The sequence below is a fragment of the Neopsephotus bourkii genome, unplaced genomic scaffold, assembly GCF_033783945.1.
Source record: "Neopsephotus bourkii isolate Nb327-2 ecotype Australia unplaced genomic scaffold, CSIRO-AGI_Nbou_v1 NB_998, whole genome shotgun sequence".
Lineage (NCBI taxonomy): Eukaryota > Metazoa > Chordata > Aves > Psittaciformes > Psittacidae > Neopsephotus > Neopsephotus bourkii.
Genome location: NW_026901490.1, coordinates 1431985 through 1458016, shown reverse-complemented (window position 1 = coordinate 1458016; position 26032 = coordinate 1431985). Strand labels below are relative to the sequence as shown.

Genomic DNA, 26032 nt, shown 5'->3' with positions numbered 1-26032 from the left:
CCTTTTGCAGGCAATTAACCTCCATGGTTAGCAGGAAGACAGGAGAATAAAACTTTATGTTTCTTTTGGTTTTGACATTTACTTTCCATGGAAGGATAAGAGGCAAATTTAGAACTTTTCTTGGCTCAGTTAAAATATCTCAACTACAGGACTAGAAAGTCCAAGGCACATATCATGGCATGCACTGTTGAGGACATCATTTCCCCCTTCAGGTGCTCTGCTTGTAGAGAAACTGCACTGACGGTTTTGGATGGCAGTGTTGAGTATTTATCATTCTTTTCAATGAACTTGAAAACGTGGCAGAGAAAGAAGAGGAAATGGTTCTATGTTGTATCACTTGTGATGATGCACACTAAAAGAATATCTGCATACTGAAGAAGAGAATTATATGCAGAAATTCATACTTGAAAAATAGGTTTCACCATTAATGAGGAATGCTGTGTATATAAATGTAAATGAACATTTGTGGAATATTACACCACAAGAAGAACTTTGCATTGGCCCTTGTAAGCCCATTGTGTAAATTTAGAAGAAACTAAACAAATAAAATTGGGTGCTCAATAACTATCAGTGATTGTTATCAGCTCAGTGTACTATCTGAACATAATACGGACTTTCTGTCAGAAAAAACCCACCCTGATTATGATTTAATTTGATCGGTGGAAGAAGCTTATTTCGTCAGTCAAGAAGCTGGTGTATTCTTCTCCGTTTTACACTTATTCCCAGAAGCTTAATGAAGATGAGCATCTGACACCGTGCAGTGCAGATGAGAAACTCCCACACAAAAGCAAGTCTGTCAAGAGAATACGGTCTTTGTTTTGATTGCATGCAAGTTTTAAAGCATGATACACTTTTTAACCCCCAGTAGAAGTCAGGTTTAGATATCCTTGCCACCAGCATAAATCTGATCTAAAGAATGACTCTGGATATAATTGACAGCAAGATATGTCCCAGAGTATTGAAAATGATGGGTGACATTCCACATTGTAGCAGTTATATGATTGCACTGAGACAGCATATTTTAAATTGCTACTAAACTTCAAAAATATTTTAAAGCTGTATGTGAATTATCACAAAAAGTTTCTAAAGAAGCACAGTTAACTTTATACATAGATTTTTAATTTTTTAATGTTTATAAACCAAAACAAATCTATCAACTAACTGTTGATGCATTTTTAAATACATTAATATTTTCCACTTAAGATTATGTATAAAATCCCATTATTGGGTCAATGAGAACATACTGTAAAATCTTAGCAAATAAGCACTTTCTCAAAGTTCCTTATTTTGACATGTATAAGAGATAATTATGTTTAACATGCAGAATACCATTTAAACCACGTAATGTGTTTACAATTAAGGCTATTTTAAAACTATTTTGGTACAAATTAAAGAGTGTATTCTGCTATTGAATTATTTATTTTTTTTTTTTATGAATTGGATCCTTTCAGTGTAATCCTAAAGGAAAAAGAGCAACATATTTATTTGCTTTACACCTTGTCACAAAGATCAGTATTAGTATCCATTTAGGGGTTTTCACATTAGTTAAGTAGTTTTCTTGAATAGGCAAGCACGACAGTAAACACATTTGATCTCAAGTATGACAGTGACCCCATTTCCAGGCATTCAAGACATATTTTTGCTGCAGTGTAAAGCTGAGGAGATGGAATTCATGTTCACCTTTGAGTCTTCCTTTGCAGAAAGGCTGTGAAGGTGAAGCATACTGCTGTGCCACTGCATCCCTCTCTATACTTGTTCTCTTCCCTGCTGTCTTTCAGGAGGACAGTTGCCTGCTGAAAAATCTGATGATGGTTTAGATATGAAGCTGAAAGGAGCAGAGAGGCTGAGTAAATGCTTTTTTCCCATGTTCTGTTGTTGAGTGGGCTTGGAGAGCTAGCTATCTCCAAGCAAACATTTGCTCCTCTCTGCACAGTAGTGGCAGCTCAGATGTCTTTACACAACAGAAGGGTAGTCCCAAAATTTAGTTTGAATGCCTAAGGATCAGCTGAATTTACAGTAATGATGGCATTGATGTTTACAGTGCCAGACCTGCAAAACTCTCTTGTACCTTCCTGTTTCTGAGCCAGGCAACTTTAGAAGACTATGGGCACCAATTTGTTCAGGAGGAGCTGATCCCCAGACCAAATATCCATGAAATTGTGTTTACTAATGCCATGAATCCTTTAGACAACATTTAGGATTATTCTGCCTAAGCTGAGTATCACCTGCTTTAGAAAACCAGTGTATTCTGTTGTAACAAGAAACAGCCTCAGAAGGTAATACTGACCTTAAATCACATGGCTGTTTCTGTCATCTATAGCCCTCCCTAAAACATAGACCCACTTCAAGACAATTTATATTGTGTTCAAATGCTGCGTTTCATGAGGTGGTCTCATATGCATCTTCTGCTATGAGACAGGCATCATGCCATGTTATAATTAACATTAGTTGGCTTTTCCCCTGACACCACTGCATGACCAGGGATGTATTGTTTGCCAAAGAATTATTAGATGCTGTATAAAGGCCTTGATGATACATAATCATATGAAGTAGTTTAAAGAGTCCCTATGTAGTCATTATCCATATGCTAAAATAAATAAAGATGGCAGTTGTAGACCAACCCATGCAGATAAACTGCATGGCCCAAGAAAGAGCTGATTGACAAATTGTATGTCAGATAAACCCAGTAGTTCAGGAGGCTGTTGCTGAGTAATAGCGGACTAGTGCCTTTCACATCTATACAAGAAAAAATTTGCTCAAGAGAAACCACTACAAATTTTGCCATTTTCCAGTCAAGAAAAGGAGCGATTTGTACTTGGCTCTCTGCAATTAGTACAGTTCTGTGATGCAGCTGTTCAGATAGTGTCTGTAAAATTTGGTAGCCGTTTTGTTGTGCTAACCATTGCAAAAGTCAGCTGGCTGAGTTTGGAATGTATGTCATAATGTTGTGTAAGTTAATGTTCAGCTCAAGAGTGAAAAGAAAGCTGGTGGTGGATGTGAGAGGGAAAACTGTCACTGTGATCTGGAAATTGCCATCATGCTAACACTGAAAAGTAATACAACTCAGAAAAAGGTATCCCATATCCAGCAAAGCTTAACTTCAGTCGGATTGATTCCATGCTTAAAGCTAAGCATAGATATATCTAAGTGCCTTGCTGGATTGTGCCCTAAAATAACAGCGGAGCATGCGTTTCTGGGTTTTCTGTCATATCTAAATCTTTAAATATTTCTTAGTTTTGTAGTCTAAAGATTTTATTTTTTTCTGAAATTGAAAGAATCTGTGAACTTCTGCTCTGCCAGTACCACTTTGGATTTCCACTCTTGTCAATAAGAGAGCTGGTTCCTCATCTCAAGACTTCAAAACTGCCCACCTGCCCAGGGGTAGGAGCAGGATCAAAACTGAATTACAGCTAACCAAGGAGAGCTTTTAGCAGCTCTCTTCTGCTGCAGTTCCACTGGAGTAGCCAAGTCCCACGTAGACCCACAAGGGTGCAATCCTGTCTGTAGTGAGCAAGCGGGAGTGTTTCTGTTCAGTTCAGCAGTGTTTGATTGCACACATTTCCCATAACAAATGTACTGCTTTATAAAGTATAGCCTGAGTAAAGATTTCAGTCTCAGGATCCACATGTCTAAATCGAAAAAGCTACAGTTATGACTATCGTAATGACTACTTCATAATCTGCTCTCTGGGCTGATGTCTAGCCTGGAAGACCACCTTTAGTCTTCCCAACAGGTACAGCATAGTCAGCCATCTTTCTCTGGCTCAGTCCTTGGTGTGCCAAGTTTATTTTATTTTTATATGCTTGCTGCAGCTGTAACAAACATTAATTTATGGTTTAAGATCATATTTGTAAACATTCTGTCAACATGTAAACAAATGGAAAAGGTCTTCACCTTACCAATTATAGAGAAGAGCCTAGTCTTTTATTTCCTTTGTGACTGTGCTTTAATTACACACACTTGTTTCTATTATGTTTCCTCTAGTTGCACAAATTCCTCATGAGTTTTTCTGTGTTCCTTTCTTGGATTTCTTGTAATTATAACACAATTTATTTGCATCCTACAGTTAGATAGTTTTGGTAGAATGCTTTAAGCTGTGTAAATACTGCCTGATTATTCATGCCAAGGAAGGATCAGCCCTAATATAATATGAAACAGACACTAAAATAACACTGATAGCCAGGTGAAACCAAAGAATCTTCCTAATTAAAATGAATCACCTTTGAGCATAATGTTCTGTCATTTAAAGCCTCATATCTCTCAGTTATTTGTGTTTAATCTCTGCAGGTCATGCATTTACTGCACAATTTGTTTTCTATTTTTTTGAGTCTGAACTCCAGAGTTTTTATTTTGCTGGATGGTGAGATTTATATGACGACAGCATGGTAAATGACAACATTTAGTTCCAGCAGTTCTGTACCAAACCCTTTATTATTCCCTTGACCTCTTTTGAAAAGTCTGTATGCAAGTGATAAGTGTTCTGCTGAAGAGAAGAATGTTCAACTGACATGTGCATTCCAGTTTCTGACCTACCTTGTACATGTTTAAGAACCTCCTTTTGAGTAACTTGAACGTACACTTTTCTCACATTTCCCTCTGTGTGGGATCCTGATATTTTTTCCCCAAAGAAAGCTGTGAAATCCTTGCTCTGAAATGTGAGGTCCTTCTCCACAGGCTGAGATGTGTAGTGATTGTGGTGATTTATACATCATGTTGTTCCGCTTGCTACCATACTTCTGACATACAGTGCACTGTCTGAAAGAAATTAATGACTATGGGAAACCAATGCCATTTGGATATTTTCTTACAAGAATTACCAGTTTGAATTTAATTCCATTTATTTTTCCTTTTTACTTGCACAAAGAATTTAAGTGATCTTTGCCATCTTATGACCAAAATGATCTTAGTAAACTTGAAAAACAAATATAGAGGTTGATTTACAGCAATATGGAATTGTGACAAAAGTCTAAAGGTACTGGAATGTATCAATATCAGAGGTATAATCTCTAGAAGGACTAACACCGAGATGCTTCATTTCAGAGGTCTTTTGCAGCAAGATCATGGCCTTCATTCGTATACTAGTTGTGTTCAAAGAACACTTGTAAATCTGCTTCCCCAGCAGCATTTGTATTTCAAATAGCTGGAACTCTGCAGCAAAGTTGTGACCAAATTCTTGCCTTCATGTTCTTGGGAGTGGTGCCAGTGCTCATTAATGTCCTTGTAGTTGGCACAAATTCGTTCAGTTTAACTGAGGGTAGGATTTGGCTCCCACTGTCTCCTCCATTGCAAGAAAATATTCAAAATCATTTATGATCGCTGAAATAACTTCTGAACCTTTTAAAATTCCCTGTGTTTCATACTTGCAGGAATTTGCAGTGCACCCTTAGGAGGTGCAATACCTCTTTAAATATTATTTAAAGTTTCTTTGAAAACAGAAAGGGATGGGTTTGTAAACTGTAAATAACAGAAATCTATCATGTTATTTATTTTTTCAATGACTGTGACCTTATGCACTGTGAATGCTCTGTGATATGGGGTCCTTTGTACAGATAAATGTGTCATGAAATCCAAATGGATTTAATGTGATAATTTGTTACAAAATGTTGGCATGATATTTGATTATTTTTGTTGTGAAAATTTAAAAAAATAGTTAATTCAGCATTTATAAAAGATTATAGCAGTCAGTATTATAATGCACTATATAAAAATATATACACTATCAATAAATTATTTAAACAACTAGAGTGTTTGCTCGGTGTTTGTTTTTTTTTCCTCAGATGATAGCATGTAAAATATTCTCATATTTATTGTTGAAAATCTAAAATTTCAGGACCCAGTTAGGATATGTGACTACACTTTCTTCATGAAATCTGGACCCTGCTGAACAGAATAACAGAAGGCCCACATTGTCATCTATTCCAGGGAGTATCACTTGGATCAAGCCATTATTTGAGGTGAGTTAAATGTACGTATCTGATTTGTACCAATACCGAAACACACAATTTGCTCTTTTGGGACTAGAAATATGTGATTTGCTGAGGAGACAGTTTGCTATACTGAGGCATTGATCCAGAAGCAATGGTGGGAGTCTCAGAAACACCTCAATCAAGAGCATTTTGGTTGCTTTGTCCCATGGTATAGTGGTATTCAGCAGGTTCACACTGTACTGGATACTGACTAGATGAGACAGAAACAAGGTCCAAAAGCTGCACAGCACTATCTTCCTTTCCTTGGAAGTCTTACCTAGGCTCTGGAGATACCATGAAGAGAAGGAATAATCCCTCTTACCCTTCATTGCTGTCTTTCAACATCCCTGCAATCCATCTCAGGGTCTGTGATGATTTCTGGTATATGTACATCGTCTTTGGCACAATCTGTTCAGGGCTGACAAGAAGCTTTTAAATGCAGTTCTGGGGGAAAAGAGAACCTAAGAGTTAACTTCATCTAATGTGCTGGTGTATTAACAGTTTCATTGTTATGAATAGTCCTAGACAGTTAGTGACTAGGACATGCAAGTTAAAACAAACATTGACCTTATTAACCACAGTGCATGCTTTTGAAATCCCTGTTGCTGTATAAACCTGTCATTAGGCACTGTGGCTTTTGTGCATCTACAGAGTCCTAGTGAAGCGGAGAAAAGGAATATCCTGCATTCTTTGACTTTTGCATAAGGGCTCATTCTTTGGTGTATGCTAGACTAAATTTTTCTAAGCTGAGAAAGGGAGAAGATTCCTTCTTACACACAGAAGTAACTTTTAAAATGTGGGAAGTTCCCCTTTTAATCCCCATAGGTTTGACATGATGACCCATCATGATCAGTTATGTAATAGGCTCTATAAAAGGCACATAATCTACAGATTAGGGACACAATAGGCATGACAATTCCTACAGGCCCTTATCATATGCCGTATTATTGATGCAGCTGCTTCCTACTGTATGGAAAGCAGAACTGCCATATAATCTGTGCATATGCTGAAAGCACTATTATAGCCAAAGTGCTCATTGTACTTATGTGCTGCCTCCGTAAGCCATTTTAAATCTTTCCAACTCAGCTGCATAAAAACACAAATAGGGACTGCAGCATGGTGTAGCTTAATATGGAAAAGGTAAGTCCTAGGAAAGACAAGATCTATCAAGAAGTGGCATTTTGCAGTGACTGGATATTAATTTGACATTTAGGTTTTGTATAATTGTTTACTTACAAAGCTTGTTACTAGAACACAGTGTCACATTCCAAATCTGCCAAATCTCTTGCTTTAAAAAAATACCCAGCAAAGCTTGGGGAAAATTTATTATGTTGACTTCATTTTAAATAGTATACAAAATACTTAACTGTGCTACAGAAAAACTAAATATAAATGAGGGTATTTTCATTACGTTTGGTCCGTATCTTTAAAGAAACTAATTTCAAAACTTCAGATTTTTGAAAGTACATTCTTTAGATTACAAATAGTGTGAAAGATTTCACAAAAAAATACACAGCTTCTCTCAAATCAGGTGAAACTGACATAGCAGCACTGAGTTTTTGTGTTCCTCATTTTTTTGCTGGGTATTTTTATTTCTTAGTCCTTTTGTGTCTTCTTCCCTAACAACATCTTTGGAAATGCCTAATGCTCACTGCACACAGATTCCCCCATATGGGCAGGTCCATGCAGAGCAGCACATCTTTAGTTTTTCGGCTCAGCAAATTTATTTGCCAGCAAAGCAGTGGTAAATTCTGAGTTGGCCTGGTCTCTGCTGAATTGCAGTGGAGGGAAACGGAAACCTGGGGTAGAGTTGAATTTGTGCGATGCATCTAGGAGATGGCTCTTATGCCAGTACCCAAGGTACATTTCAAAGGTGCCGAACTGGTGAACAAATCTAGAGCAGATTTTTTTCTTGGACCTCTGTGCCCAGAACCAATAGAAGGATTGAGAACTAAGATCTGACAAGCCTGCAGTGAGGGCTGAGTAACTCTTAGACAACCATTTTTTTTTTAAGAGGGCTCACTGAATGAGTTTGTCATTGGCTGAAAATAACTATATGAGTTGGAGCAAGGAGCTCCTTAGTTTAGTAGAAAAGAGCATTTTGAGATACAGTAGGTGGAAGTTTAAAACTAGACAAGGCAAGGCAAAGTACCAGATGTGAATCTAAATATCAACAGTTAACTACTAAGACACCTTACATAGAAGGATGGTAAATTTCCCATCATGCAGCCTTTCAGTCAGGCTTTTTGACTTTCTAAGAGAAATCCTTCCAGACTCTAGAAAATAACTTTTCTAATGTCAAAGAAGTTACAGGCTTGATCAAAAATCCCAGAGAAAAGCTTGTCCTGTGTTGCACAGGAGGTGTGATCTGGCGATCATAAAGGTTCCCCTGAATCTCTGTAGGTTAGTGCCAGCAGAACTGGTTCCATGTTCTATATGGAGATCTTGTTTCCCTGGTGTCAGTACACTGGCAGCTGCCTGGCATTTGCATTTCTGCTGTGGACTGTATGGCACAGACTGTACTCTTAGAAACCTGGTAAATTCCTTCTGAAGATAAAAGGGGCAAAAAGTTACCTTTGTCTCCCTCTCTGTACCATGCAATTGCTTTCCTCTGCCTCTGCTTCATACTTCTGCCTCATTTTTTCCATTATGTATTCTGCTAACGTCAAATATTTCTGGAATGATAGGGTTGCCAAATAGAAGTGCCACCAGCCCTGCCTCATAGTGGAGCTGTCAGTCCTCAGCCTCCACAGATGGTCTGTATTCAGTTGGGTTTCCAGTACAGTGAGCACTACTTGACCACTTAAGTAACTGCAGGTCAAATGTGATCTGAGGCTGACTGGAGCGTCACAGCATGGATAGCTGTTCATTTACTAGAGGTCTTACAGCCTTATCATTCACTTTTGCTTTAACTGGGAATATTTTGCAAAGCACTCCTCTGCCAGTGTTAAGACATTTCATTTTCTCAGGTCCTGTGTAAATATAAAGGTTTCCAAGCTCCATCTGGTTCCAGTTACTCAAGCAATAGAAATACACATGCTTTAGGAATTTGCAGACGGAGACTTACTGCTTTGCTGCCTTATAAAATCCTTTACAAAGTTCACCATGCACTGTTGCCTCCTTATATACCTGTAGTCTGTAAAACAATTTCCCCAAAACTTCCTTAAGTTAGAGAAACAAATAAGCAATCTCAGGCCCTTCTGTCTAATAAGGTTAACCTGCTTTCACTACTAAATATGGCTTTATAAAATACACACACACACACACACACACACACACCCCTGACCACCAAAGACTGCCTCTTCCTGAAATCCCCCGTTCATATAAATACAGGAAGTAGAAATAAGAGAGGCTAAAATGAGATCTTCTTGGTAGTTTGCTTTCATTTGTGTGTTTGTTAGTCCCCTGCCCTCTGATACTACTGAGCCTGAAGCTGGTTTTAAACATCCTCCCCCTGCCGCTCCTTGAAATATCATCTTCAGTACAAAAACTAAGGATGTGGAGGTGCAGCTCAGCGATGGAAAGGAATTACTTTCTTTACCAAGGAACTCCAAAGCCACTGTGAAAGAGAAAGTGTCTTAAAGTTTGCTGTGATGATGAAAACATCAGCAAGAGACAAAGGAGCCAGGGATGACTCAGGGTAAGTCCCGAATCTTTAGTGACTGCTCATTTTTAATAACTGTCGCTTTCCTTTTCCTATTTCATAAAGAGTTCTCAGCTGCATTTGTGAGCTGGCTGCCGAGTTACCAGCTACACAGTCACAATAGTGTGGCATGACTGTACTGTAATTTGCAGTATTTCCTTTAGCTAACATATTCCAGCTGAAAACAAACTGCAAAGCTTGAATATTAGCTATTTAGGGAAGAGGATGAATTCCAATTGCAGTTTAGGGCACAGGACACGATAAGGGAGTTCTTTGCTTTTGGAAACGTGACAAATCTTGTCTGGGAGACTTGCTTTGTTTCTACTGAAATGCTGAGAAGTGGATAAGGGTGCATCCCTATGAGCTGATAGTCACTCCATCTCCAGCATGCTAAAGTACACACAAACCCTGTCCACAGAATCCCAAGAGACTTCAGGTGGGCTTTCTGTTAAGAAGAGACTTCAGGTTTTCTTTGCTCCTGGCCAGCAGACACTGCACCTTGCAGGACTGAGCCCCAAGAAAACATAGTGGGAGAGAAAATGGGTTTTTACTGGGGGGACAATCAGCAGCTGGGATTCCAGGATCAGGCTGGAATCTGCCTGAGGCTCAATTGTACCATAAAGCCCATACTGAAGCTGGGCGTTTCTTTTTCCTGTTGAAAACAATTAGGAAAGTTACACAGTGGCTCTGTCACCCCATTGGAAAAACATAATACCAGATATTAAGAGTGTTTTTATCTCCCTGACACACTTAGCCTGTTTCCCACAAATAAAAGCTACCAGATGTGTCTGTGATGGGTGCAGTGGAAGAAGCTGTATGGAAGTTGGCTAGATACGGGATCCTTGCATTTTCAGTCCCTAAGTGTGCTGCAAGTCAGTCCCCTTTGACTTAGAGCACACACAGTCAAAAAGGGGATAAAATTGCTGCTGACAGGCTAGTGTGCTGTAATTTCACCATGCACTGTTCCCAGGTAGACACATAGAGTGTGTGGGTTGGAGGGAGAACCCTGTGTTAAAACTGTCACTGCATTTGCCTTGTTCAGTTGTTTACATAAGTGGAACAATGAGACTCCTGTTCCAAGGTACAATTCCTCAGTTCCACTTAATGTTAAACACTGAAGGACAAAGATCACACAGACGTAAGGGAAAAACTGAAAAAATCCAATCCCTGTAGACTGGCAAGAGGAACTTAGATGGTAATCCAAAGAATTTGCACTTTGCAGCTATTACCTATATGTGTGATAGTTAACCTGCCAAGTACTGAGCGACTGTAAGATTTATAGAGTTTACCTCTTTCTCAGCTTCTCTGAAAGGAGCCACATGCTTGCAAAGGTATGCTTTCAGTTTAGGGTTGCAGGAGAAAGTAAACAAGCCATAGACCCTAAATTTGGGGTGTAGATCAAGTGGTTGCAGGAATGCTGAAGCATGAATGGGCATGATGCATGCATTCTTAATATGAGTATCTGAGCAATTTAACAGAATAGCTTTTTATTTAAATAACTGTTTGTCTTTATTTTCAATCCATCTCCCACTCACATCAAGGAACGTAGGTATTTAGAAAATCCCTTTTAACTCTGTTTACATGCCACGGTATTGCTGAAGATCCTCAAAATTACTCTTCAGCATGCATACCTTGTGGCCTCCAGCACATTACAGAATGAGAAATGTGTCTAAATAATGTTTAGCTAATTTCCTGTTATGTTCACGTTGAATGAGGTGCCAATTTCACAAAGTATGTTTACATAAAATCAGTGGCTTCCAGAAGGGATGGTAACACAAGGCAAGCTGCCAATGGAGAATTTGGACCTGATTTTTAAAAAAGTGCACAAAAAATTGCATGAGAAATTGCTGAGGTTGCATTTCCACTCACCAGAGTCTTCAGGTTATTAATTAAATAGGAAAGCTTACTCACATGCACAGAAACTGTAACAATGTGTATTAGCGTAAAAGTACCCTATCAGCTTGGAAAGTATCCGTGTATCCATTCCTAGTAATGACTGAAAAGGTTACTCTGCATGTAGGAAATCCATGAGGAGATTTTGCTGACTTACACCTCTGTAATGACAGACAGACACTGGGGAGAAATCTGCCTCCAGAAATAGTAACTGCTCAGAGAAGGAGTGTGGGGAGAAGTGTAGTTAGAGGCCACGTAGAAATAAATCTAATAGAATTCTTGCAAAATGGGTTGGGAGAGACACAGGGAAATTTCACCAGTAATTCTGACCTACAGCCAGGCTAACTCCTAGGAACATTAGTAAGTGGTGAGATCACAAAACATCTGGAGATATGTGAGCTGATTGAGCATGGTGACCACCGTTTCATGAGAAGATGTATGTCTTCATTCCCACATCTGGCAAATGTATAGAAGAGATGATGAGGAGAGCAGACAGGATCTGAGACAGAGACATAATATGCAAATATTAAGGAGTCCTTGGAGATAATGGCTGGTTCAGGTAGCTGGGAGGGTTACAGTGGTTCTCACTGCTGGGGCACCAGACTGCCTAATGAAGTAATGATTGTGCATCTTCTTGATGACATGTCTTTTTGGCACAAAACCCACCATCAGTTGACAGATTTCATGTGATGAATGAAAAGATGAAAAGAGGTCAAGTGCTGGAGGAATCTGGAAACTGAACAACTCTCGTAAGTTCACAGATATCAGCTTCAAAGGGGACTGATTTGATTGTCTGGCCTGACCTTCCATGTAAAGCAGACCAGAAAACCACTTTGGTAAGCACCCTATCAAACCCATGACTTCTGCTGGAATGGGAGCTTTTACATGTTGGCCACAAAAGCTTTCTTATTAAATGGCTCTTCTACCCAGGCTGCATATCTGTCTCTGCAGTGGGGTAAATAACAAACATTTACAGGTTTTAAACAAGAAAACTATTTTTAAAAGCTCCTCAAGAGCCATTCTTTGTAAAAGACTGAATCTATGCTTATTTGAACCAGTGGAACAAGTCCTGTTGGCCTCAGGAGATCCTGGACCCAGTGTAAAGTATTGCTCAAAGAAAAAAACTTCAACCAAGAACATGTGGGTTGCAGTGTTTAAGTAGGGAGGGGACATTTCAGGCAACTGGAAACAAATCAGTGCCATCAAATCTCTGCTGTCAAGCTCAGATAAGGGGTGCGCTTTCCAGTTCTGGGGGATGGTGCTTCTGAGGAAGGAAATGTCTGTGCTCAAGATGCTTTGCACTAAGATTGGGATACTACTATAAAGATACAAATGAGGTGTTCTTCAAAGGTACCTGAGTTTGGTGCATCCAGAGAGAAGGTGTCAAATCTCCTGGAATTTATTTAACAGAAAAACCTGTTTATAACCGCAGTGACTTGTCATGTGATCTTTCCAGTGCTTTTCTGTGAATACTTGCCAAACTTAGCAGAGCATGTTTTGCAGTGATCATGGTGGTAAGCCAGACACTACCCATTTTTTTGCTAGACAGAAGACCACACCAGGAGTATTGCTGGGTAGTGAACTCATCATTATTGCAGACAGTCTCATACCAGTGTTCACAGGAATGGGGGCACAAATGTAAGCAATATTCTGCTCACCTCCTTTCTACTACATTTTCAGCTAAATATAGTTTTCACTTCCTGTCCTAAATGGTGACATGATGGTTTTTATTGTTGACTTACCAACCTAGAGGCAGCGTAGGCTGAAAAATGTACATGTATGTGTGCATGGATCTTTCTTGCTCTGCGTGTACAGGTATACATGTGGAACAGTGTGTCCTGGAGAGAGCTACGAGAGTTGCTTGCAGCAGATTTGGGCTGACTCCATGCTTTATTAAACCATGTGTACATAGTCCAGATATCTCAGGTATTATCTATTTTATAGCATTTTTCCAGATGATAGTAGGACTATATTTTAACTCATCCACTAGTAAATACAGGTGGCTTCTCTGAGATCAATAATATAGGTTTGTGAATCTCACAAAGATCTCTAAGACAAACTGAAAAACAAGCATAAAAGCCAGTACCAAACCCCAGTCCATTAGAGAAAGAAACTGCAGGAAGATTCCTTCCCAAATTTTTAAATCCTTGCCCGCTTTGATTGCTAAAGAGCACAGAAACCAAAGCATCTTAGAGAAACTAAGAAAAAATATTGTCCATCACAGACATTATAATTTTGGAAGGGAGGAGGGGTTTTCCGTTTGGGAGGAGTAAGAAATGGCTCTTTGGAAAGGTAAGTAGAAAGAAAAGGCAGCTGTTTGGAATGACTGATCAAATTCTAGTGCAGATGGGTCTGTGAATAGGGGGTAGGTGTGGTCATTAAAAGCCCTGTCATGCTCCTGAAGACTACCGCACTTTTCCAGCTGTGTCCCTGTGTAGGGAAGGGTGTATGTATGCTTGTGAGTGTTTAGGCTTGCCCTTTGTGAGGAATTACAAATAAATGACAATTAATGTAGATATTTAAGATGTCATTATTAGATTAGATTTAGAATTAGAGAGAACCAGGGGAAAGTAGGTTTAGCACATGTTCTCTAGATGACCAAGGAAAGGTTGTAATAGCTCTTGCCATGTTATCATCAATACAGTGTGCTCTACAGTCGAAGGGAGTGAGGTGCTAGGATGGACATGGTCTTGGCAGCCCTGATGTTCAGAGCAGCAATTAGATCATAGATCACTGTGCTTATCTAGGGCCTTACATGGAAGGGACTTCTGAGGAATTAAAGCAGGAATAGTTATAAACCTGAGATGTTTGGTCATTTGAAGAAAAAAAAAAAAGGCATAATATTCTGTAAGTTTGAAGTATTCACACCACCAAATAAAACTTCAGGTTTATTATTCTGAATATTTATGGATCAAAGCTGAGAAAATGAGAATGAAAGAAAACTGTTTCACTGCAGAAAAACAGCTTTAAGAAGGCCTTCAAGAAGCAGTGGAAGCAGTTAATGCAAAGTCATTATAAAAGGCAGTCAAGTAGCAATTCTTGGGTCTCAGTGTAAGCACTGGTCTGCAGTTCAGCCTGTGTGCTAGATCACTTCCTAATCCTAATTTGAGATAATTTTTTTCTGTGGTGTTGGTCAGGTATTTCACCAGTAGTAATTGAATTGGAATCTCCAGAGTAAATCCTTATCTAGAGCCAGGTAGGGGCTAGATTAAATCACTCAGTTGCCTTTAATTCAGCACGTGTCCACCTACCCCCACACATGTACAAGATACTTTTCTGATAACCAAGCACATAATCCACACGTCTTCTCCAGTTTCTTCATCCGTGGTATTCTGGCTGGCAATTCATACTGGAGCTGTCCCCAAGGCAGTGGGATTTGAATGAATTTCCTCAAAGATGCTGCAGCCACATCCATTTGCCAACAGCTACACACCAGGGTACTGAACTAGTTTAAGTGCCCTCTCCAGCAATAAGCATGCCCTTGTCCTTAGGGAGAGGATTGGGTTTGCTACTGCAATACACATATGGAAATAAGTAGATTCCCTAAATAAATGGTACTTAATTTCAAAAACCATCTGAAGAGTCAAGACCTCAGGCTTGTTGATTTTACCTTCCCTGCACCACAGCTGTCATAGGTATGAGTAATTACCGAGTAGCAGCACTACAATCACCAGAGCAACATAAGAATTAACTGAAATCTGTTAAGAGTTTTTGAGGTGGAAAAGGAAAGATGATACTGATGTTTAGAGGAGAAGGGCTCAAAACCCACTGTTTTGTTAAGGGGAAGTACATACATCACCTGTTCAGAGTTGCAGGATCTATAGCAGAAATTCTAAGGGTCAGTTATGCCTGTTTTAAGAGAAATAATTTGCTCCTGTGGAATGTTTTGCTTTAAGAGGAAGAGATCAAATTCTGCCTGTCTTTTGTTTCTCCGGTTACATCTCTGCAAACTCTTAGGGGTGTGTATGTGGGCAGGTGAGTGATTTTTATTTTTTTTTGCCACTTTGGGTATTGTTGAGTATTATCTCTGTCTGGAGTGCTTGTGAGGTATTTCATAATGCTAAAAACCTTCAAACATCAATATTCTAATATCATTCCAGCCTGTCTGCCTGTATGAGAAAATTTCATTGTTAAGGTTTAGGCATAGTTGGTACATCGGAGATTTAATGAAGCTGCTTTCTTCTCTGTAATTTGCTGAGTGAGAAGAGGCAATTCCCATACAGCTCCGGTGGATATAGCTTTGTTATTGACTATGTTATCAGAGCTGTAGGACTTAGGTCAGTTTACTAGTATTACTAGCTGTGGGCAGCAGTGGACATAGTACCGCAATTGTGGGGTGAAATCAGTAGGGGCTGCCCATGAATTTGAAGAGCAAAGTACTTGAGAATCCTGTCCTGAATGCACACCATTTAAATGACGATGTGCAGCTCTTCTAGGAGAGCCAGACAGCAGTAGAGTACTCTGAAATTTATGATTACAGAGGCAGGGCACATCTATACTGGAAGATGGGAGATGGGAGATGTAAAGGTGCTGGGCACACCCAGGCTCTGGTATTGATCTAGCTGCATAAAGAGAAGAAGCAGGAGTGAGAAGACAGCTGAACAGGCGGGCAGGCATCCATAGGAGCTACCTGACAGAAAGGATGGACAGCATCAGCAGGGGTTAAAACCTAGCTGTTGAACCATTCCTACACTTCCCTACCTGTGGTATGCAGGGTAGAGAGGTGCTGTCCTTGTGTGATGGTTGAATGGCTTCTGCTGTGGTGGAGCAGAGGGGGGCTGTTCCACAAAGTTGTGTGTGTGTGTGTGCTGTATTTCCTGCAAAGACCCTCAGCACCCCACTCTCCCTCCAGCACTCTTTTTGGCATCCATGATCTGCCCTTACAATGTAGGAACACACGGGCCAGCCCCATCCTCCCCCTGATGGAGGGAATCCTTAAGACACAAATTTGCACATGGCTGAGTTGGAGCCACGTGCGGGTGTCAGTCTGGAGTAACTCTCTGGAGCTGGAGAGAGGCTGAGTCTGGAATCCATTCCAGGCTGGCCAGTGCTTGCTTCTCAGAGAGGAAAGGCAACCTTTTAGCTGGTGTTTTTTAAATGTGAAGTTTGGTGTGTGTGTATGTGTGAAAGTACCTCATAAAACAGTACTGCAAAGCAGCTGTGGTCAAGCAAGCAGCACTATTTAAGCTGTGCTAAAAGCTACAAGCATCACTCAATATGGTAAATATTGTAGCTGCAAGCCTTTCCTCTGCCAGTTTTGTACCTTTCTGAGCTATCTAAAGTAATTCTGTCCACCTCCAGAAATGAGATCCCTGCATCAATATACTCTGTTGGAGCGGGAATGAATATTAAAGCAAAGCTTCCCTCAAAATACCAGCTGCAAGAGGTTTGGAGCACTTAGCTCCTCTTTGCCTGTACCCAAAATAGTATAAAGTGAAGATGATTACTTGAGCAGCAACGGATTAGCAGATGAGCACTGCATAGCTGGTTATGTTAGTCACATTTTCCTAAATAGATACTAGATGCACGCAAGCCAGGGAGTGCTACGGAAGGCAGCTCTTTTCAAATACATGAATATATACATGCCTATCTGTGTGCCTTTCCCACACTTTCTGTCCCCTTTTTGCTAAACAGGGAATATATTTATTCTGAGTAAAGGATTTCTACTTTGTGCATTGCTGGTACCTTTAGAAGGGACAAGGTGTTTTCACTAATCATAATGGCATTGTATGATTAAAATAAACCCCCTGTATATATGAGAGGATCTCTGGGTGTTTCATGAATACTAGGCCTCCCAGCAATGAGCTGAAGACAGACATCTACTGCCACTGTAGGAAGGGAAACTGAGGCACAAGGTCATGAAGCTGATTTGATTATAGTCACTTTTGTAGCCCAACCCCCTGAGTCTTTGTTAAGCATTTAAATCCTGGTCTTACCCCAGAGCATCCTTTAGGTTTGGGGTGATGCCAGGAACAGAATCCAGTTCTCAGAAAGGCTTTTCTTTCTGGTGGATGAATTCCTGTTGGATTACAGAGCTGAACTAGCTTCCTCAGTGTTTACACAGGCTCTACAGCTGAAGCAAGAAAAGCAGCGAGAGTATATGCAAGTGGGGTCAGAGGACTCCCTTCTTGCAGTATCCTGCCATTGCCCTGGGTTAGGAAGAGTGTTGAAACCACATGCTGAGAGTTGTTCTCTGAGTCAGGGCTGCAATTCTGGCTCACATAATGGTCCTGCAAGGGCTGTGGCTGTGCTGTAGGTGACTCGTTGGGGTCTGTGCCTCAACCCTGTTCCTGGGAGGGTTGAAAGACCTGTCTTGCTGCTTCAAATTATCTCCTGACCACGTTAATTAGTACTTTCTATTTGTTTTTGCAAGGCTTGTTGGGGAATTTAAAGTGCTTTGTGGAAACTAACTGAATACACACAACCTTTTGGGTGCTGGAAAACCTTGCCAGATGTAGGGAAACCACCAAGCTCAGGTTCACCTCTCCTGGGGCTCTCTGAAGAAAGCCAGTCTTTTGAAGCCTCTGTCTTGTAAAAGCAGTTGTTGAGCAGAACTAGAAGCAGATGCAGCCCCTTGTGAGCTGTATTCAATTTTGTGCTGCTTGGGAAAATTCACCAAGGAAACAGAGAGACCAAAAATAGCAGAGTTTGGAGACTGTCAGCACTGATGGCTACCTGCAACACTGCTCTGCAAATTGCTAGCAGACTTCCAGGCTGAAGAAGGTTGTCCCACATATTTGGCTAAATGACAGACTGGGACCTGGCCCAAGCTTTCATCTTGCTGCCAAGAATTTTTCTCTCTCCCCTCTATTCTCTCCTCCCTCCCCCCAGCCTTGAGTTTTCCCCAAGGAATTTGTCACTCCTGATACCCCACACAAATACAGAAACCAGGCAAAGCTCAGAATTTCTCCTGCCGAATCAGCAGACAGAAAAGAGCTCGGCTTTGGATGTCTTTCCTTTCTGCCCAGAGGACAAATATTTTAACACAGGATGTTTTGCTGTAAATACATTCTGAACTCCCATTGTAATCCTTTCTAAGGATTAGGAGTTAGTTTTAGACTGGATCTTGTGAATCTGTTGGTAACCTTTTCAGCCAAAAGGGAAAGTGATGACTATGTTACCCTCCCAACAAGGACAGGTCCTCTGAGGCAGGAAACTGTGATAGGAATTGCCTATGGGGCACTGTGAAGAGCAGCCAGTGATATGGATGGGTAGGGGTTAGTCACTTGACCTGGCATTCTGATATCTCCTTTTGCTATTAGACCTATCTACCTACCTAGGTCTAGCCTGGACTCATCCTGGCTAAATATAGATGTTTAATTGTTGTGTCCCATTTAGGAGCTTGTGCACCCATGAGGATCTCTGGTCTTATGGGAGAAACAGCAGCTCCAAGAAGTAACCAGCCTAACCAAGCTGAGCAGGGAGCCAGGCCAAAGAGCTGTGTCTATGTCCTGGGTTTAGCAGTAGCAGTCATTTTTTCTCTTTCTTGGTAGCTGGTGCAGTGCTGTGTTTTGACTTTTGGGCTTGGGAACAGAGCTGATAACAATGATGTTTTGGTTTGGCCAAGGACTTTGTGAGCCTCATGCTCTGCCAGGGAGGAGGGGAAGCTGGGAGGGAGCAGAGACAGGACACCTGACCCAAGCTGACCAAAGAGGTATTCCATACCACAGCACGTCATGCCCAGGAGGTAACTGGGAGTTACCCGAAGGAAAGGGGGTCTGCTGGGTCAGACTCGGTTTTTTTTTTGGCGGGTGGTATTGTATTCTCTTCCCTTGTTATTATCTGTTATCGTTGTTGGTGGTAACAGTGGTGATTTGTGTTGTACATTGGTTACTGAACTGTTCTAATCTCAACCCGCAGGGGGTTGCATTCTTTCGATTCTCCTCTCCATCCCCCCGGGAGGGGGGGAGCGCCGGGGGCAGGGGGGGATGAGACTCGGACCTCAACTGCTTCCAGCCCGGCACCACTCACTGGGAGTGAGTGCACAAGCTGTCTGGCTGGGTTTAAACCATGATAGTCTAGCACAAACCTTCTTCCGCCCTCCTGTCCCTCGAGTCAGATTGCCCCAGGATCAGAGAAGCAATGGCAGCCTGGAGGTGGTGGTGGGTGCAGCACTGGTGTTTTGGGGAGGACGTGACCAAGGAAGCCGTGTTATGGCTTGTCTGAAACTGCTGTGAACTCACAGCTTATGATTTATTTACACCGTAGCCCTAGTGACCAAGTGACCATAAACACTGGTAAATGAGCAAGCTTGAGGGCCCAGCGGTGGTGTAGCTGGGTTTGCAGGAACTGGCAGGCTGCTTGGCAGGTTTCGTAATCACACGCCGAGCTCCCAGCCACTGCAGGGACATTTCAGCAGTTTCTGACGCTGCTCCACTAACCAGTCCTTTCACCCCAGGCTGCCCCACTAGCACAGGATCATGAGGGCTATGCCCACCCACAGGACAGGTCAATCAACTTAGGTCAGCAAACCAGAACACTTCCCATCTGTGTGGCAGGGGACTGTGCCCTTTCACTACCTTTCCAAGTCCCAGAAATAACCCTAAGAAGCCTTTCTGTTTTTCCTTTCCTCCACCCAGAAAGGCAGATCTCTAACCTTGCCTCAGTATGAAGGCAGAGAGGGTTCCTATCAGATCATAAAGCAAGAATTTTCTGGTTTCTCCAATGCCTAATCAAAATTAAGTATGAGGAGTATGAAATTGCTGGAGTTAAGTCTTAAGGATGTCAGATGAAGAGCAAGTTTACAGAATTTAGGGTTTGTTTGGTTTGTTGGGGTTTTTTTTAACTAAAAGCACTATGCATTGAAATGCAATCGCCCTGACACTGGAAGGAAATCTTATCCAAAATATGAATATTCTTGTGTAAGTCAGTCTGCAGATCAGTGATTGAATAAGTGGTTTGAAGACCCTTTGCATGGTGCCATAGCAAGAGGGGGAATCTCCGAAGGCTTGTGTTTTGCTCCTTCAGATACTGCAGGATGAAAGTTCAATGGATATATTTCTCTTGGCAAAATGACCACTCCTGTTGCAAATCATGACAGAGACAAGCATTCGCAGGTATTTCTTAGAAGAGGGAAAGACAGCTCAGCTTTATGCAGGTCTGTGTGGTTAGTGCCTTGTATCTTGTGTGCCTTATGTCTACACTAACTTTACTCACAGAGTGAAGAAAGCCATTGATTTTTATAACTAGTCTAATGTTTCTGTTCGTATTTTGTCCAGGATTTGGACTTTGACATGTCATGCAACTTCAAATAATTCCTAATATAGAGGGTTTGAAACAGAATGGCTTTATTTAAGCAAAACCTCTGTATATTCTTCATTAGGTTTGAATTTGGAAATTTCTCCCTCCCCTTTAGTTTCCGTTTCCTTTTCCCCTCTTTGTTAAGTCAGTACAATACAGAAAAGCATTCCCAGGGTTTTCATTCCTGTCTTCCTTCCTGGCCAGATGAGCTGGGAAAGGGCAAACCCTCTGTCAAGAACCCTGGTCCTGCAGTTAAAATGGGGCTGCTCTGGGCTTGCAGCATTTCAGGTGCTGTTCAAAGGCACACAACAAACCAAACCCATTTGTCTCCTGCCCAGCTGGTGGCTCTGCTAGGCTTCTCCAGCACACTGACACCAGAGGGTGAGGAAGGTCTCTGACTTCCTTAAGTTCTTACAGTTAAGAACATGGTTTCTCTTCTTCCAAACATTTGCTTCCAGTTCCAGCACCTCACAAGCCTTTCCAGAGAAGGTAAAGTAGAATTATCCAGCAAACATTTTTGCAGCTTTTTGTTAAGGAGAATGTGCTGTCTTTGGCCTCTCTGACCTTGCCAGAAATAACTCCTGGTGAGGCCCGCATTTCAGAAGCTCTCTTCTTCACAATGAAAGAGCCTTTCAGAAGTATAAATTATCCTTCATTGCCTGCACACAAAGAAAAATCTTCAGTTTTGCTGATATGAGGAAATTCCCAAGAGAATAATTTGGGTTGGAAATAAGCAAAGGACAAATTACCTGAAAGGCTCCAATTGCAAATATGGGGGAGAAGGGCTTGCCTTTAACACAGCAACTGTCTGTTGTTAGTAAGGGAGTAGGCTAATAAAACTTGCAAAATAGTTTTGACTTGCAAAAGTATGTTTTGACTGAGTAAAAAGAGAAAGACGGTTAAGATATTTTGAGACAAATTGTTGAATGCAAAACACCTATGTGCAAGGTTACATAAAGATAGCAGTATAATTTGTGAGGTGAACACAAGCCAAGCCATGTTATGCCAATAGGAATTAATAGTCCCAGTCCACTGAGGGGCCACAGGCGACATACACCATCTGCATTAGCTTCTGCATTAATGAAGGAAACAGCTAGACTGAAGAACAACAAAAAAAAAGGGCTTTGAATGAAGTCCTCTTCCTTCAGGGAATTTCTGATATTTGGTCTTTATCTTGTTTTGGCCAGTGTAGTGGCTGTGAGTGTGAGAAGGCTTGTTTGTTAATAGAGTTGACCTGGGTAACCAGCAGTAAAGTGACTTAGCTTGTATTTTGCTTTGGGAGTTTATGCATGTGGAATTCTTTATAATATACATAACTTTGTGTACGTAAATGGAGGGACACACCTAACAAAGCTAGGAAACACAGTGAAGCTAGCAGTTTCATAAACATTTAGTTGCACCTTCTTGCTCCTTGAGAGCATTCCTGCACTGAACGATTGTTGACAGGTCAAACACGAGACTGATAGGGTCATTGCCACTGCTTCACTGTAGGCACTTACAGCTGAACTTGACTGATTTAAGGAAGAGGTGGAGCTCTTTAGAGGAGCTGAGAGCCAGCCCCTAGCACCTGATGTGGGCACCCCTGCAATGGGAAATCTCTGAGTGACTACAACAGAAACCCAAGCAGGTATGGCAGCTCCTGCGGCTGGGTGGTTTACTGGAAACACTGAAAGTACTCCCTCCTTCTTGACTCCTGAGTGACTTGGCCCTGCTGCTCATGCTGTTAGAAAACCATCATTAGTCTTAATCACTGGGTTTGCACTCTGAGCGACAGTGGTTACAGGTCCTTCCCAACATCAGGCGTTCCCATCTCGCAAGGCTTCTTCAGAGCTGACTTGACTCCTGACCTTTGAAAGGAAGCAAGGTCCTGCTCAGTTCAAAATCCAGATAAGCTGAGGTTGTGTCCTGTAACTGCATGATGGCAGTGGTGAAGAAAAATATGTTTGTTAACTTTTAAACCTGGTAACGGCAGCAGCCAGGGCACCAGAGCTTAGCACACGCTAAGTTATTCTAGCAGCAGGCTCCACATTTTTGCATAGAGCCTACTCCTGTGGATCAGCTAACATTCTTAAAGCTAGCTCAGCTGTCCTTGCTGTGCTCTGCAGGCAGCAGTGCAAGTCCACACAGTTACTTCAGTGTGATGCTAGTCTATCAGACCTTCAAATGGAGTCCTGTACTGCGTAAGACAGCAATCTGGTGTCATGTGAGCAGAAAATTGTGGCCATTGCACCCTTTCCCCCAAGGACTGTAATAGCACTTGTTCATTTATGTGATTTCCCTTGTTAGTTTCTGTGACCCAGGAGGTGAGAGCTCAGTAAGCTGGTGAGTGATTTAAGGGTACCTGAGCTGTCCACACCTGACCCCCCATGCCCGTTAGTGGAGTTGCCAGACAGGGTGATGGCTTTGGCCCACTTTGATGTGAACATGCGCAGTCAGGGTCCAGCTGGGGAGAGGTGGATGTCTGCAGTCTGTGTGTGCCTTCACAGAAGCAAACATCTTGAAAATGCCTGGTAGGTACAGAAAAGGTCACAGAAGTGAGCTTTGCAGGATGCAGAACTTCGCTGCTGAAATTGAGGATGCCTGTAACAAAGTGAGGAACAGGCATGTTTGCTGAGCTGTGAGGTGTCAGGTTTGCCTTACCTTTTGGTGGCAGGAACAGCTGCTTCCTTGGCTGTTAGGCATGGTGCTTTCCAGGCTGAGCAGGAAGGCCTGGACATGCAGAGCATCAACTATAGGTTGAAGACCAAACAGACAAAGGGTGGACATAAAAGTAGAGTGGAAACAAGGAGAGCAGTGAGCAAGAGGAAGTGCTCTGCCAACCACAGGTTGTCCACAGACCACAGTTTGAGATGCACAGCTTCCTGAGCTAGGTATTTGTCACCAAAGTGGACCAGTAACACAAGCGTTCTGCATGGTAGGAAGGGCTACTGAAACAGGCAAGCCTGCTTCATGGGACATACTGAGCCTGTCATGTCACTTCCATTATCAAATTTTCCTGTGGCTTGCTTAACACCCTACATCTTTTCCCTTTCTGTTTGCTTATCAGGCAACAAGAAACTTGTTTGTTGTTTCTGACTAAAGGGTGGCAGTCAGCTGGGGGTTGTCTATGGAGACCTCAAGAACTTTCTTCTCTTTCTGCTTTTTGGGGTTTTTGTTGTGTTTTTTTTTTTTTTCCTGTTTGTTGGTTTGACTTTTGTCAGATCTCTTGGCTCTATTATGAAAAAAATATTGAAGCCTGAATTTTCTGTGAAGGAGTGGTACACATAGAAGTATTATACAAAGAATAATATGAAGAAGTGTATACGAAGAAATTTTGGTACACTAAGTTACCTGTTATGCTGTGAGCTTTTCCATGCCCCACCTTGCTGCCTTCCCATCTTCCTGTTTTATGATGGAATGACACAAGAAGTTTAAAGATGATGTCACTCTCCCTATAGCTAGGTTTTGCTCAGTGTCTCCATTCCACCACCTGCTGGAAAAAAGAAATGAGAATCCAGGAAGGTGACCCAAGACAGGTCCAAGAGGTAAATGAATCCTTCTCCTCCATCTTGGATTAATTTAAACTGAACTGATCAAGTGAGCAAAGAAGGGCTGGCTTATGAGAATAATGAGAAGGCATCAAGAAGTGACCACATCTGAGATGGAAGCAAAATGAAGCTCGATGTCCTCTAGCTGGGGCATTGCATAACTTCCCGCCCAGTGAACTGAAAGTAACAGCATATGAATTCACATGTGTCTGAACAAAGACTTTTAATGAGTCTAATCAGAAGTTATATCAAACCAAGGAAAGCATGGGTAGCTATGTATGTAGCCAGGGTCTAACTGACAGAACCTTGTTGCATTTCTTTTTCTGCATGTGACTCTATTCCTTCTCCAGTGTGCTGGCATCAGAACTTCATGCTCTTTTCAGCAGGAAGGTGGCTATGAAACAAAAGGGATACAGGGGTCTGCCTCTGTCACCAGTGACACAGAGCCCTGCAGCCAAGTCCAATTGGGTTGTTTGTGAAACAGGATGTAAAACAGGGCTGTGAGTTTTCTGTCATTTTTTTAATCTCAGCACCATCACCTGACCCATCTCCATGAAGCCCCATACTGCCAACTCCCTCTTTTATCCACAAAAACTACCAGCATTGTCCATCTACTTCCACCAGGACTGGTGTGTCAGCTTCAGGAGCTTCTGTCTTTTCCTCCTGCTTCACCTGCTCCTTGTAAACTATGTTGCTGTGCATAAAGCATTTCAGACACAAGCTGGCTTGCCCTGAATGATATCATTTCAGGTACCAGGTGGCTTTGAAGCAAAAAGTTGTTTTTCACTTAGACCGTGGAGTTTATGGCCGCTTGTCCATCTTTCTCCCTCAGCAGCAAGCTAGGTGGCACACATCTGAAGATCTGTTGTGTCTGCTCTGCTATAACTATACCAGGTATCAGAGTTTCTCTTTCCTTGAGGATAGCACACCAAATCCTTGCTCTTGCTCTGACTTGATATCGTCTAATATTCAGGGAGAGGGGAAACAAAAAAAGCAATAAAACATAAAAATAAAAATCTAACTTCTAGTTCTTACACCTGGTTTATTTAAACAATGCTAAGGCCCTCAGCCTTCACTTACCATTGTACTACAGAGCATTTGGTTTCTGATTTGATTTAATAACCCCTGATGCATCTTCTCTGATCTGGTGACAGGCAGAAGCTGCAAATAGGCAGAAGTGAAGAATTCATCTGACAGTCCCTGCTGCTGTTGCACACAGTTTCTGTGTGTCTCAGCTGCCTCGGAGTGATCAGGTCTGTATAGCAGAGCCGTGTCAGCAGGTTTGTGGCAGTATTTCTGAAGTCCCTTGCAAAGGTATGCCCAGGTCTGAACCTGCATGAAATTCAGTGGATTATATCCCCTTGCAGTTCTGATGATTTCCGGGAATATGCAGCTGCCAAGTGTGGCTCTTAATTTCTAAAACAGTCAGTCATGGTGGTGCCATTACTTCAGTGTACAGTCACTGTGCAATAATTCAAATCGCCATTGGCATTACTATTACTTCCAGCCATCAACCTAATACCTTCTGCCAAACTGCAGCAGGTGTGTGAATGCAATCACTGTGCAATTAATTAACCTGCGTTACCTGCCAGTATGCGACACACAGCTCCCTGCATACCAGCTGAGTTAACTTTAGCAGAGCAGATGCAGGATTTAAAAGTACTTTGCAGTAAGGACTCAATCAAATAAGAAACGAAAGCCAGGCAGCTCTAGGGCCAGCTTTTCAGCTTCTCATCACGCCTGACAAAAATGAGCACCTGCCT

At 41.7% G+C, this 26032-nt stretch overlaps 1 protein-coding gene across 1 annotated transcript in view; it reads left to right on the top strand.

The window, feature by feature from the left end:
• LOC133215761 (ras and Rab interactor 3-like) overlaps positions 1-26032 on the top strand; it is a 163988-nt gene that overhangs the window by 84238 nt on the left and 53718 nt on the right. Inside the window, exons 18-19 of the mRNA XM_061359992.1 lie at positions 1779-1847; positions 9462-9606. Coding sequence (XP_061215976.1) covers positions 1779-1847; positions 9462-9606 — 214 coding nt within the window. The remainder of the gene's footprint in view (positions 1-1778; positions 1848-9461; positions 9607-26032) is intronic.